The sequence below is a fragment of the Micromys minutus genome, assembly GCF_963924665.1.
Source record: "Micromys minutus genome assembly, chromosome: 14".
NCBI classification, from domain to species: Eukaryota; Metazoa; Chordata; class Mammalia; order Rodentia; family Muridae; genus Micromys; species Micromys minutus.
Window position 1 is genome coordinate 34,892,147 of NC_137983.1, and position 15,125 is coordinate 34,907,271.

Sequence of the window (15,125 nt, forward strand, 5' to 3'; positions counted from 1 at the left end):
AAATTTCCAGGATGAACCAATCTGAAATTTTCTTCTGGAATTAAAAAAAAAATTCTGCAAAAGCTGATCATTTTGATTGTATAGTCAGGGTCTGAAGAGGAATTTACATATATATGGGAGATTTATTAGAGTGGTTTACATACTTAGGTCCAACTAGTCCAACAATGGCTGTCTCTCAATGGAAAGTCCCAAGAATTATTCAGTTTGTGACGCTGAATGTCTGAGCAGAGGATATATGAACTTGCCAGTGAGAATTGTACTTGTCCTCCTTGAGAAAAGCCTTTGATCTCATGCCCTTTGAGTGGGCTGCTACAAGAAGGTTGGCCCAGATTTAGGGTGGGTGTTCTGATCCTACCTCAAAGGATCCAGTTAACTAAAAATCCCTCACAAGTGTGCTCAACTGCTTGTTTGGTTGTTTTTTGTTTTTTGTTTTTTTTTTAATTTAAATTTATTTTTTTAGTTAATTCCAGATGTATTCAAATTAACCACCAGTAATAGCCCTCAGGATGATAAAATAACAATAGTTTGATATTGTGTTACTGTTTTATCCTTTAACTCTCAAGTCACTTTAGAAACATTTAAAAAATGATTGTGTTCATTGCTACGTTCAGGAATTAAATGATACGCAGCAGTCCCCTTCCCACAGTGTACACAGGACACATGGTAGGCATCATAGTGGATGTCTGAAACCTTGTGTAGTGCTGAGTCCTGTATCTGTCCTCTCCTGTACTTATGTGCACATAGAGGACACTATCTGTGATTGATGCTGAGTTTACTCTGTGCATAGTGTCACAGATTAGCAGTAGAGTCTAATCAGGAATTCTTACACTGTAGTGAATACTCTAAGCAGCTCTCGGGTTTCCTTACCTAGATGTGCAGCAGCACCACTGGCATGGACTACTTCCCCCGTCCTCATAGTTTCAGTGACAGGTTTGTCCTTTCAGAGATCTGAACTCACCGTTTTCTTTTTAAATTGAGAACTTTTGTCTTCTCGTTTAAAGAAAACATGCTATGCTAAGCTGTTCTTTGACATACTTGAATCACCATCATCCAGCACCATGATGCTTTTACTCTTTAAGGCTAAGAGCTGCTCACCATCAGCTCTGTGACCCTGCCTGTTAAGTGACTGGGGGACAGCAGTGCAGTATGCATCCACTGCGCAGTGCTGGTTCACCTCGTGGGTGGCTGGAGCAGGGTGCTCAGACTGCTGCATGGTTTGAAACACACAGTCTATGCTTTAGACTACAATTGGATGAAGACAGCAGAAACCATGGAGAACCGCAGCTGGTGGGAGGGTCCCTAGAGACGGTCTGCAGATCTCTGTCTTCCCAAGCTTGGCTTGTTTTAATACTGCAAGTGTGAATTACCCCAGATCTATGGTGAGAGGTGTGAACCTTCAGACAGCTATCCATTGTAGCAAAGCCATAGCCTTGGTGGCTTATGCATCACAGAATGAATGGCTTTACAAACAAGACTCAATATTTAGTAATGCTAAGATCACCTTCCAAATTTCACTCATACGAAGATCACCTTCTAAATTTCAAAAGAATGTATGGGTTTCAGTGTAGAATTCTGAATGAATGAAAATTTGAGAATTACTAGTAGTGGCTCCAAGCCCATAACTGAATGTGTTAAACAGCTTTGGTGTTGGGTGGGGTCAGCAGGGTATGTATCCATAGTTGCTTGTTAGGGCTGCTTGAGTGCATGAAAGTATCAATGGTTGTGGATTCCAGAGAGCCTACATTGAGTGTTCATCACTCTCCTCTGTATGTTTTGAGACAGTCTCTCATTGAGCCTGGGATACACTAGTTTGGCTAGACTCTGACCAGCCAGCTCCAGGGACCTTTCTGTTCCACTTCCCCAGCTCTGTATGACAGATGCATGCTGCTATGTCCACATTTTACATGTATGCTAAGAATCAGAACCTGGCTCCTCATGCTTATGTAACAAGCATTTCACAGGTTGAGCCACCATTTCAGCCCTAAAGATCTTATGTAAGGTATAAGCATCCCTTACCTAAATAAAATGTGTGAGACCAAAGTACTTTGGAGTCAGACTCACCCCACCCCAAGATTTTGGAATATTTACACACACACATATATATATATATATGAGATTGAGTCTGGAATTCAGGTCTCATTGCTTAAATCTCATGTGTGTTAATAAGAGTTCTAAAATTGAAGAGTATTAGTTTGTTTGGTTCTTTAGTGTATATTTTGCTAGAGTGAAATATTTTGTTGCTTAGGAAACAAACAACAGTGGCCCGGGACGGCTCAGTGGGTAAAGACACTTGTCACCAGGCCCCGTGACCTGGGCTCCACATGTAGAAGCGATTGTCCTCTTAGTCTCACCCCCAGTAAATGTAGTAAAAAACTACACTACACTGAAGTGCTCCTCTGTCATGGGCTCAGATGTGGTTATGTAGGTGCTCAGAGGAATCGCTCTCCCCACCTCTTTGGATTTCAGGTTTTTGACTAAAGAAGCCTAACCTGTTCACTGCTTAAATACCAGATGGGTAGTAGCACTTCAGTAGTCTCTGGGGCTCTGCTCTTACACAGCAAAGGTGATTTAGTTGGCATTAGATACTTACCGAAATGCCAAATTTTATTTACCTACCCATTCATTTATAAGAGGTTCTGAATCTTAAGGATTCTCTGTAGTTTTTTATGAAATACTTTTGTTACATGCATTTCAGTGATTGGATTTCTAGTTCTAGAAATTTGATGGAGGATCATAATACAGGAGATAGGTCTTTTTGTAGCATGGCTGTAAGAGCTGGAGTTGCATGCATTACTGTGACTGTTAAACTTCTGGAAGCAAGCCAGTATGTCTATGGTGAGTTTCATACGCAAGCCCTGAGCCACTAAAAGCCTTGCACAGGATTCCAACTCTTCTGAGAGAGGAAGCTTTTGGAAATTCAGCAGTGAAGCAGCAGCAACAAGCAGGCACAGTGGTAGTAAAGATAGGGCAGCTTCAGCGAGCACAGCTCACAGAGCGAGTCAGTGAACAGCACACAGCTCCCACACCGCTGCCTCGGAGGCAGAGCACAACTGTCCAGGACAAGCTTTTAGTTTCATGGTTATGATGTCAAGTCATGTGATAACACTGTACCATAAGTTGCCAACTTCCCTTTACTCTAGAGAAGATCCTTTGCTGCAGTGCTTTTTCCCCTTTTTCTTTCAATTTTCCTTTTCTTGAAAGAGAAAAAAATTGTGCAATGTATGTTTATGCCTACACCATGCCGAGGCGACACTTCCCAATAAATAATCTCTGTATCCCCGAGGTAAGATACTGTTTCTGCTTTCCCTGCACAGTGCTGCTGCAGCACGGAGCCGATCCAAACATCCGGAACACCGATGGGAAATCAGCTCTGGACCTGGCAGACCCTTCAGCAAAAGCTGTCCTCACAGGTAAGGAACCAGAGCTAGGAGACTGATTTTATAAGATTTTCATGCACTGAATATTTTCCTACTAAGGAAGCTAAGAAAATACTAAATACCTTATTGATTGGATATGTATCTTATTAATTGTGTTGAGATATATACCTATATATGATATATATTAATTTTACCGTTTACAGCACTGAGAATTACAGCATTAAATCATAGTGTTTCTCATATTTTGTCGGTTTTATGGCTTATATCAGTTTCCTTCTGCCTCCTCCTCTCAGCTGGTTTTTGAAAGCCCTTCACTGTTGAGCAGACAAGGGCATTAGTGTTATTGTAAAAGTAGTTTTTGCTGGACAGACAGCTTGCTGCCTTATCCTGGGGTCAACAGTTAAACATTCTGGTGCTCTCCTTGCCCTCTTTGATATATTTTATCTTATCTTTGCACTTTTTACCCTAACAGCTAAGTTTGTTTGGACTGAGGTAATATATTGTCTTTTTACTTCTGACAAGGCAGATTTGGGGCTTATTAATTTTATTAAACTAAATGCCAAGAGCCGTCACAGAGGAGACCCTGAGGGTAGAAAGCACCCCTCATCCCGGTCTAGAGATTATGTCAGCGCTGGATCTGGAGCTGCTTTCATTGGTCTTCAGTCTCGGTGCTGCACTGGCTCTGTTTGTTTTTGTTCTCCATCCCAGCCTTGCTGCCTTTGCCCTCTTTTACTTTGTAATTTGGATCCTCTTTGTCACTGCGGTGCTAACGGTGCTGTTGTAGACTGTGTGGAAGTGAGTGACTCTTAACTACGAGAGAGATCTGTGTTTAAGTTATCAATCTGTGCTGTGCAGTTCTAATAGAGATTGTGAGGTGAATAGAGGGCATTTATGTACAGAAAGCTTTAAAAATATATGGAATTTTGCTTAATTACTCTACATGGAAAGACAACTTCCCACTGTGCTAAAATTAATCTAATCACTGCTAAATCAGAGTAATCTGATATTTCTCAATTAATTAAAGATTGACTGAGTTGCTGCATGAGGAGATCATATACCAGAGGAATAAAGCTGTTTAAATCAGTGATGATAAAGTTAATGCACAGTTTAAATGATAAGATCAGGCCTGCCCGATTTGGTTCCCACCTGCCTACATCCTGAAACCTTGAGTTTCTTATAAAACAGTCCTGCACAACAGTATAGCAGCTTTCAGGTCTCCGGCTGAGGAGAAATACAGTATGGAAACAGCTCCTTTCAGAGTACTGCTACAGCATGTGACAAGTGACAAGCAAGACTGTCTTTCTGAGTGTCCTCCCCCTGACCTTTCCTCTTCTCCATCTCTCTGCCTGCCTGTTCATTTGTTAGGTACATTTAGTGCACCACTGCCTTTAGGACTTCTCCTTTTTGACAGACATAAGTTTAGATATAAGCTATTAACCATAAGAATCCGTCTCCTAATTTTGACTGCAGGTCAGAGAACATCATTTTAGGGTAGAGCTCTGGCATACTCGCTAGAAGAGGCTGGAGCACTCTCAAAGACAGGTAGCATATCTGAAGTGGATTGGACACTGTCTACCATTCCACTTTACTTAGATGGAGAGATTCTTCATTTTTCTTAGTAACAAAACTACTAATAGTATTGTTTAACTGCTATTTTTGAGGCAACTTTTCTTTCAGTTGTGGTTTAAGGCAAAAAGTTTAGAGTATTAGTTTCTTTGGAAATATAAACTATTTTACTGCACATTCATGCTGTATAACATACATTAAGGAAACGCTCAGGCGAGCTTTTCTGCCCATATAGCCTTGTTACTAAGGAATTCTTTCTGATGGAATTATGATGGAAATATTTCCCAAACTAAATTTTAGAAGATTAAGCATTGATTTTACAAAGGGAAGTGGGCTCAGAGCACAGTGCAGTCTTGTCCAGTAAACAGAAAGCCCATGTCTGGGCTTTATCAATCTTCCTGAAGGAGAGGGAGGCTTTTGAAAGGAATCTTAGACGTATTAGACTTATTCTGAGTTTCATTTTCATTCCAGATGAGTTGCAGTATTATTATATAACTTGAGAGTGATTTTCTTTCTCTAATTTCTCTGTTGATATTTAGATGCTGAAAATCTGATAGTCTCTTGTTTGTTACAGGCTTGCTACATTACCCAAACAATGTGCAGGTTTACCTTAAAGCACATTAACAAAGAGTAAATGTTTTATAGAACATTAAAAGTATGTGCTTGATTGATTCTGTTTTTTATATAAAGACTGCTATAAAAAGCAAACATAGACTGTCAGTGTGACAGTTGACCATTACCACATAGCCTTTGCTTTGGATAGAGCCATTAGACATTTGAAAGAGGAGGCTAATTGGGAAGACTGGTTCAAATATTTGCTGAACTTTCTGAGTGAATGATAAAGTTTATAGAAGTCTAAAAGGTTTTAGCTTTTGTTAATTACCTGTGTTTTAGGTAATCAGCTGGGGGACTTGGAAATAGTGTGGATTTGTTTGTTTGGTTTTTGTGTTGGTTTTTAGAACAAGAATATAAAATGTTAAGGTTTATGTATATATTATTGAACAAGACATTTGGTGTGCTATAATTTTGGATTTTTAAGAGTAACAGTTTGGATTTTTTTTTTTTGTTTGTTTATAAAAATGCTTTTGGAAATAGAGGGAAATAAAAACATAAAAGAAAGATCATAACTTTTCCTTAGAGATGGCATTGATGTACTTTGTATATATATATGGTCTTTCCTTTTTTACTAGTATATAGCAACATGTTATAGTACTGAATAAAATATGTACTCATACATGTTTGTGATTTGCTCATAATTGATATTCATACATAATATGCAATATTTGATTTAGTGGTGTGGACATATGCCTCTGTGCCCAGGGCTTTGTGCATTATAGACAAGCACTCCACAGACCCTATTTTGTGCTTTTATTCATATTTGTGACTTTGAGACCATCAGTTTTGCCAAAATTGTCCCTTTTTACCATATTCAGGCTTATTAGCACATAGAAATGGTGTTTCTGTTCTTGACTTGGTTGTATTTGAAGGTTTGTTTGTATTGCATGTTGGCATAATTATGGGAACGCCTAAATGTGTTTAAAAGGCAGTGTTACCCAGGTAGTTGTGGTGCACGCCTTTAAATCTTAGCACTCAGCGGATCTTTGTGAGTTCTAGGCTAGCCTGGTCTACAGAGCAAGTTCCAAGACAGCCAGGGCTGCACAAACCCTGTCTGGAAAAGTCATAAAAAGAAAAGACATTGTTTCTCAGCAGGACTAAGGAAGATTTTTGTCCCCCATGTAAAGTAAAAGTCTCTGGGGGCACTGTGGAGGGTGGCAGGGGTGTGATTCTGGCACGGGGCAGACTGGTTAAGATTGAGAGTTTAGTGAAGAGTAGATGGCCCAGGAAATATTCATCTTTGGCAAGATCAATGATAATTGGACTATGAACTATGTGTGTTTCTATGGTCACAGGGTAGGCCTGAAAATTGGCCCTAGTACCTTCCTAGTTGATACTGAGAAACAAAAATGAGGAAGAAGGATGTTCTACACAGAGGAGCCTGAAATTAAATAATCCTTGCTCACTCTTGTAACCCCAGCACTTGGTAGACTGAGGCAGGGCACTCACTGCAAGTTTGAGATGAGCTGAGCTACTTAGAGAGTTCCAGGTTTCTCTGTATTATGGAGTAAATACCCTCTAGAGGCTGGCTTGGTAGTTCAGCAGTAGATATCTGGAACCCTACTCCACTGCTTTCCACTGCTTCTTTGGGTAAGCAGAACAATTAATGAGGACTTTAAGGGTCTGTGCTCTGCCTGCTTAGCTTTGATCACTAGGAGTTCACTCAAGGAAAGGTCTCTCATTCTTTTCCTACACTTTTCATCCACCTTGTTGGTATTATGTCTACATACTGTGCTTTCAGATTGCTGTTCCTCCTGTTTCTTACCACCTTATGCCTTCTTCCGTGACAACAGTCACCATGGGGCTCGGAATGCCAGTTCTCCTCACTGTAGCCAGAATATGATTTATACAGCACAGATCAGGATCCTGCTCTTTAACATAATCTTCAGCTATGGCCTGTCATGACCTTGCTTATATCTTACTTATGTCTTGCATATTTCAGTGTTTTATTCTCTCTCCATATTTTCATACAGTTGGACATTTGTTGTTTCTCAGACACACATGCTGTTTTCTTTGCCTGAACTAAACCTGGCTCTAGAACGTTGTGACTCATGAGTTAGATATCTGTTCAAATGTTTTACCATCTTGTCCCGTTCCATTAATTAATCTTGGTTTCTTCATGAATTTGTTGATACTTGACATCATTTTTTGTGGCCTTCATTTGCTTGTACTAATAGGATGAAGATTGAACTCAGGACTTATAGTGTATTAAGTGATTAGATTAAAAGTGTATTGTCCGGGATTTTACTTTTGATAACTGAGCAGATAGTAATGACAAAAAGATGATCATTAATTGACATCATAATCTTAATTAAAAAATACATGTATGGATGCTTTGCTTAAATGCATGTTTTTGTACCACATGTGTATCTGTGCCTATGGATGTCAGAAGAGAGCATTGGGTTCTTAGGAAGTGGTGTTACAGTCTATTGTGAACTGCTTTGTAGGTGCTGGGAATTAAACATGGGTCCTTTGGAAGGGCAGCAAGTTCTAACAACTGAGCCATCTCTCTAGCTCATAATCTTAATACATTTTCTTCTTTATCAAAAATTGTTTTGGGTTGTTTACAGTTGATGTACTACCTTCTGAAGCATAAGTGCATATGATATTTTAAATGTTTGAGTTATTGATAAATAAAAGACAGGTAAAATAATATAAGTAGGCCTTTTAAGAGTTCTTGCCAAGAACACACATATTACTTTGTACTTTCTAACAATGTTGGATGACCGCAGTGCTCTAGTATTTCAGGATATTCATAATCAGCTGTTTTTATGTGTCACTAAAGTCATCAAACTTATGTCCTCAAAACTGAATGATGGTGCATGCTTGTAATACCAGCCTTGAGCTTTGTGGGGGTGAAAGCAGGGATAACAAGCTCAAAGACATCCAGTATCCTATGTCAGAGAGCTCCAGGGCAGAGGATGGAGCTGGGTGATCAGATTGGATACTTGCCTACTATGTTCTCTACCCTTAGCATGAAACCCTTGTCATAAAAGCATAAAGGAAAGCCTAGTGTACTTTGAGAGTAGCTGGGAAGTTTTTGGTACTAGGTTAGCAGTTCTGTAGCATTTCTCATTAGAACTTTGACCAAATCGCCATTTTAAATGGTTCTTTTAACTTTTATTGTGGTAAATGTGTTAATTTTTGCTTTGTGGGGGGCATTGTGATATTGGACATTAGAACTTAGGGGTCTCATCATGTTAGTGATTTACTATATTATATGTTCAGCTCCCACATTTGTTTATGTGGTATAGATGGTGCTAGAATTTATTAATGTTTTGCTGTTGTAGGGTTACTACTAGCTCTTTCCTTGAAATTTTGATGTTGATACCATTATAGATTCATGTACATGTATAACAAATAGTACAAGGAGATGACCTCCCCAACCCTCCCCCCCCATAGTCTTTACTACCCTCCCTAGTGGTATTTTGTCATATTTTGTAAGACTGTTCTAAGAAGAGTTTGATAACCATCTGTTGGTATAGAATACATCGTAGGGGTGTTTGCTGTGTTCTAGTTATGTACTGTTAACTGGGGTAGTCTGAAACAGGAAACATTCCCTTTGCTCTCCTCCCACCCCCAACCCCACCCTCTTCCTACCCCTATTTTTTTCTTTAAGGAGATTGCAAAACATTGCCCCCCCCTTTAACTTTTCCTCTTTTTGTTAGAATAAACTTCTAAACCTTTGGGCCTGGTACTTTGTTACCTTAATTGTTTAGTATAGATAGGACAGTCAGGTTGTTTATTTCACCTTGTGTGGCTCCTGGTAAGTCTTTCAAAGAATTGCTGAGTTTTGGTTAAGTAAACTCTCAATTTGTTTATAGAGTCTTTATAGTTTTCCTGTGGTCTTACAGGCTCCTGTCCTTTCTAGACTCAGTAGTGATACTCTGTTTCTTCTTGATATTTGTCATTTGTATTTTTCTTTATCAATTTCATTGATATTTTACAAAGAACTTATATTTTTAAATGTTTTCTCATGTTAACATCATTTCTTTCTACATTGAGCCTGCTTTGCTTTTCTTGGTGTTTGAAGAAAGAAAGTAGAACTTGACCAGGTGTGGCTTTTTCCTCTAGCATGCCTTCACTGTTAGGAAGCTTGTTCTAAACACTCCTTTACTGAGTCTCATAAATGTTGATCTGTTTTTATAGTTATTCAGTTTAATACTCTTTTAGAGTTAACTGAGAATTCCCCCATGATCCACAGACTACTTACTGATGCTTGATCTTCAATACTTGAAGGTTCACGGTTACCTTTTTTATTTTGCTTTTGTGTGGAGTTGAGTTTTGGGAAAATGTTGTTTCATTTTAAATTCTTTTGAGGTATTTGGTTTTTATTTTGTTCATGTTATTGTCCATAGCATATTCTGTATTGGTGTAAGTTCTGTAGGTATGATAAAAGAACGTAAGGCTGATAAATGTATCCTAGATGTGCTTGCTCTGTGTCCTGATTGATTTTTCTCTCTAGTTTGATCAATTAAGAGAATAGCAGTAATATTTTAACTAAAATTGTAAATTTGTACCTCCTTTTAAGTTCTCTCTGTGTTTACTTCAAATGTCCTGTATTTTTGTTGTCTGGTGTATGCATATTTAAGACAGCATGTTTCATGGTGAATCGGCCCTGTTTTCATTATGTCAGGACTGTCTCTGATCTTTTTTTACTCTAGTTCTACTTAACTGACACTGATACAGTCCCTCATGCTTTAAGAACATACTTGCAAGGCATTTGTCTACCTACTTATCTGCCAGTATTTTTTTTTTTTTTTAGATTTATTTGTTTTATGTAAGTACACTACTGTCCACTGTCTTAAGAAACACCAGAAGAGGGCGTTGGATCCCATTACAGGTGGTTCTGAGCCACCATGTGGTTACTGGAATTGAACTCACGACCTTTGGAAGAGCAGTCAGTGCTCTTAACCACTCAGCCATCTCTCCAGTCCTTACCTGCCAATATTATTCATTAGATTAGAATTAATTTCTTTCACACAAAATTGTGTAGTATTCTTTCTTTTTTCTGCCAGATTCTATTGTTTTAATTGGTATGTGTAGATTTCCCCAAGGCTTGAGGTAGATTTTTGTCACCTAGAACTTTGGTGTAATATATCTGTGTTATAATTTTTTATGGTAGCAATAAGAAACCATAGACTATTGATTGTCCCTTTGATTTGATTTGTAATGGTCTTCCTGTAGCAAATGTTTTTCTATTGACACTGTACATTTTGTTTGTGGTATGAGACTGTATCTTAATTTTTCTTTACTCTGGCAAGAGAACTGCAAGATGTAGAGGCACCAACTCCTACCATGAGCTGTGTGTAGGTTCTTCTCAGGTCAGTCACCCAAAGTGGAATGAGTAGATATTCGCCTCCTTTCCAGACTGCTCTTGCTAATTTTGGGGGCTGGATAGTATTGTTTCTCATTACATTTATTTATGTGATCTCCACTAATATCATGCTGTTGATGATTCTCTACAGGGCCTCTGCTGACTTCACACCAATGAGAAGATGTAGGAGCATGTTACTGTTGCTGGGTGGGGGTGGAGCTCTGTAGTAATCCTTAGTGTGATCCCAGGAGACATTATTTGGCAGACATGAAAGTTCAGACTCTGGGCTTTCTAATTAAAGCCTGGGGAGATTGCACATCTGTGGTTGTTATTGACTTTTAGTTGGCGTAGGTAGGATAGGCTACATATTTGGAGGGTACTTAGATACGGGTTGTATTTCACTGGAGAACGCTGGTCGCTTTGCACAGGTTGCCTGTCTTGATAGGTTCTCCTTGGTTTCTTAGAGAAACATGGGGGGGTCATTTTAACTATGGCAGTTGATATTTCCAAGTTGCCAACCTTTTTAGTTCATAAGGTTTTGCATCTATGGAGTTAGGACCTTGGGAACTGAATACCATGTCATTCCTTACACTAAAGTCCTAGTTGGTTGAGCTTCTGTCTACCTCTTAAGGTTCTCTTATTATTGTTTGATACATCACATGTAAGTTTCCTAGGTGTGTTTACTAATAGTAATAGGGAAAATAATATTTACTCTATTTCCCCAGAGATCCTAAAAGACTTTATGAATATGAATGTTTTGTTTCCATGTATAGGTACACACCCAGAGAGAGAATCGGATCACGTACAGTAAACTACCATATGGATCCTGGGAATTGAAACTTGGATCTCTAGCAGACCAGATAGTGTTCTTAACCACTGAGCTATCTCTCTATTCCCATAATTTAAACAACAACAACAACAACAAAACATTTGTTTTAGGAACCAGAAGGATGACTCATTGGTTAGGAGAACTTGCTGCTTTTCCAAGAGACTTAGATTTTGTTCTTAGCACCCATGTAGATGACAGCTCCCAGCCACCTAAAGGCCAGGGCATCTGATGCTCATGTCTGGCATTTTACAGGCACTTGCACAAACACACATGCAGTCAAAAAATTCCCACAGACACAAATAAAAATCACTTTTAAATCTCCTCTGACATAGTTCATATATCTGCATCATTTTGAGTCTCAACATGACCATATTTTTTTTTCAAATATTTGTGTTCCTTGAGAATTGAGAGGTTTTTTGTTTGTTTATTTGCTTTGTTTTGATTTTTTTTTAAAGGCAGGGTTTTTCTGTGTAACAGACCTGGTTGTACTGTCCTAGAGCTCGTTTGTAGACCAGGCTCACCTAGAACTCAGAGATCTGTCTGCCTCTGCCTCCCGAGTACTGGGATTAAAGAGAATTGAGAACTTTATATAATGTATTATAATCATATTTATCCTAGTTCCTCTCACACCTACCAACTCCTTTATACTCACCTAAATATTTACTTTTATTTATGTGTATATGTGCATGTCTGTATAAGTCTATGCCATGAGCATGCCAGTGCTGAAGGAGGAAGCCTGGGGAAGTGTTGGACCCATGAATTGGTGTTACTTGTAGTTGTGAGAACCTCACATAGGTGCTGGGAATGAAACCTGGGTCTTCTAGAACAGCTTGTGCTTTTAATAGGTGAGCCATCTCTCTAGTCTCCTGAAAGTATTTGAATCAGTTCTTTCTGCTTGTTACTCTTGATACTCTGAAGATCTATGAGACTGAACAACATGAATTTTTGTGATGTTCCTGATTTTCTAAATCTCTCCCAATTAGGATTCAAGATGTAAGCAATTATAAAATACAATGAAATAATATTGGGTCAATAGTATTGTGATATTGACAAACAGGTAATATAGAAAATTGTTGAATGTTTTAGCATTTAAAATGGAATAAAAATAAAATTGTGATTTTTTCTTTTTTAGTAAATAGATTTGTATTTACTATTCTATTTACTAATTGTGACCAAAAATAAAAATTGTCAATAGCCTGATGCTGTTGGGGTTGAGAGCACAATCCCATAGCCATCCCTCTGTTATCCTCTTCCTCTTCCTGTGCTGTAATTAATTCCATTTATTCTTCGGCTCATCTTTAAGTTTAGAATAGGCCAACAGCATGCGTGCGCGCGCGCACACACACACACACACACACACACACACACACATATATATAATTTTGAAGAATTAAATTTCAAAGACCTTATAGAGTCACTGAACATATGGCATGAAAATTTTATCATTAAAAAAGATTTCGATGTTACCGAATAATAAACGCATGGGAAAGATCACTTAGGTTTGAGGAAGCACTTCTAATTATATAGTAATATCATTGATTCGTAGTTCGTTGTTGGAGAGTTTGCTAGTGGACCTTTGCAGAATGCCATCTTTCCTGCTGGTTTCAGCCTTGCTGTGCACAGTGCCAGTGTTGCTGTATAATGTTATCCTGAGGCTCTGGAATCTGGAGTAGGATATGATGTAAAATGTTACATTATCCTGAAAACCAAAACCACTTTTTTAAAAACTTTTTTTTTAAATTAGATACTCTCTGTATTTACATTTGAAATGTTATCCCCTTCCAAAACCACTTTCAGATCTCTACTTTTGTGTTTAAAATGTTTAGGGATAGCTGTTGTGTAATAACATCTCCCAGCATGTTTAGGTACCAGTGAAGAGAATGTCAGCTGCTAATAAAAGGCTAACTCAGTTACCCTCATTTACTTAACAAGTCATTGGATCATCAGTCCCTGACAACCTTAGACTAAGGAAGTGGATTACTGGAACCCCAGGGGACATAGTACTCTTGACTTAAACCTTCTGCTAAAGAGACCTTAACCCTGGCAACACACTTATATTTAAATGGGGTAGGACGTTAAGTGGATAAAGGATGCATAGTTAATTAGAAGGGAAATTTGTGCATGCCTGACACAGTTCATTACTCTTCCCATCTCCCACCTGTTCCTGTATTCAGTGATTTCATTATGTATTGTCTGATTCTCATCCCTCCTAGTATTAGATTCTTGAGAAGTGGAATTATTTTTGCGTATTGTTATAATCCCAAACTTCAGGGAAATACCTGTAAAATAAATGATTAGACAGTAGATGGATAGTTATTGATAATCTAGAACAGACTTACTATTAACAGCATAACAATTTTCTATGGGAGAAAAGGCATGACTAAGTGTGAGTTGGATTGGTCACAGTCTGTGTGAGTCAGGAATCAGAGATCAATGCTGGTGGGCAGTCCATTTCGTCGTCGTCCTCCTTGTTTTATAGAACCTGGGCCTAGACCCTTGTACTGGTGCTGCCCACATCTGGAGGGATCATCCCTCCCAGGTAAATCTCTGGAAACACTCTCACTGGCAGACGAGTCTCCCAGGTGATTCTAAATCCCATCAGGTTGATAAAATCAAGTTTTACAATAATTTTTATGTAGATTTACCAGGCTTACATAATCAGATCTCACTGTCTTTCATGAACACACCCTTACACTTGCCTTTACTGTAATTAGAGTCAGTTTCAGATATGTGGCGCTTCATGGCTCAACACTTTGGAATATATTCTCCCCTTTAGAACAAAGATACTAGGCAAAATGTAGCGATCACAATTGGGAAATAAAGCGTTAATGCAGTATTATCTCAAGTATAATACAGTTCATCTTTCTACTGTTTTATGGAAATGGTTCTTGGCTTATGACCTTTTCCAGTAATGCCTGGTAACTGAATTTCTTTAAGTAGTTTTTGAACTCTGAACCTTTTTATAAACATTTAAAAAGTGGCCTATCATTTGCTATATCTTTATCTAGTGGTTACCTCTTTTTTTTTTTTTTTTTTAACAGATTCTGCTATCACATTTGCCTTGCTTACACCACTTGTCTCCTTCACCCCCTTTTAACACTTTCTGCTGTTTGCTTAATGTTGTTACTGCTGTCTCTGTTCCTTAGATTTGCAGGGATGCAGGTAACAACAGTTATGGACTATTGTCTATTACTTATATCAAGTGCTTGAAAACTACATCATAAAGCTGTTTTAAATGACAAGAAAAAGGTGCAGTAAGACTTTAACTCTTCCTTTCAAAAACATGCCAACCAGTACTCTTCAGAAACAATTTTAATGTTTTGGGAATTCAGACTAGATTTTTTTAATACTTTGTTTTTCAGTCACAAAATGTATAAGCAATGGGTTATCTATTTGTAATTACAAAATATTGTAGGCTACC

The 15,125-nt window shown here is 38.3% G+C and overlaps 1 protein-coding gene across 1 annotated transcript in view; it reads left to right on the forward strand.

Moving 5' to 3' along the window:
- The window catches only part of TNKS (tankyrase), a gene marked incomplete at its 5' end in the record, with an annotated part of 126,149 nt that overhangs the window by 38,551 nt on the left and 72,473 nt on the right, over positions 1-15,125 (forward strand). The window contains one exon of the mRNA XM_080928761.1: positions 3,315-3,410. Coding sequence (XP_080784887.1) covers positions 3,315-3,410 — 96 coding nt within the window. The remainder of the gene's footprint in view (positions 1-3,314; positions 3,411-15,125) is intronic.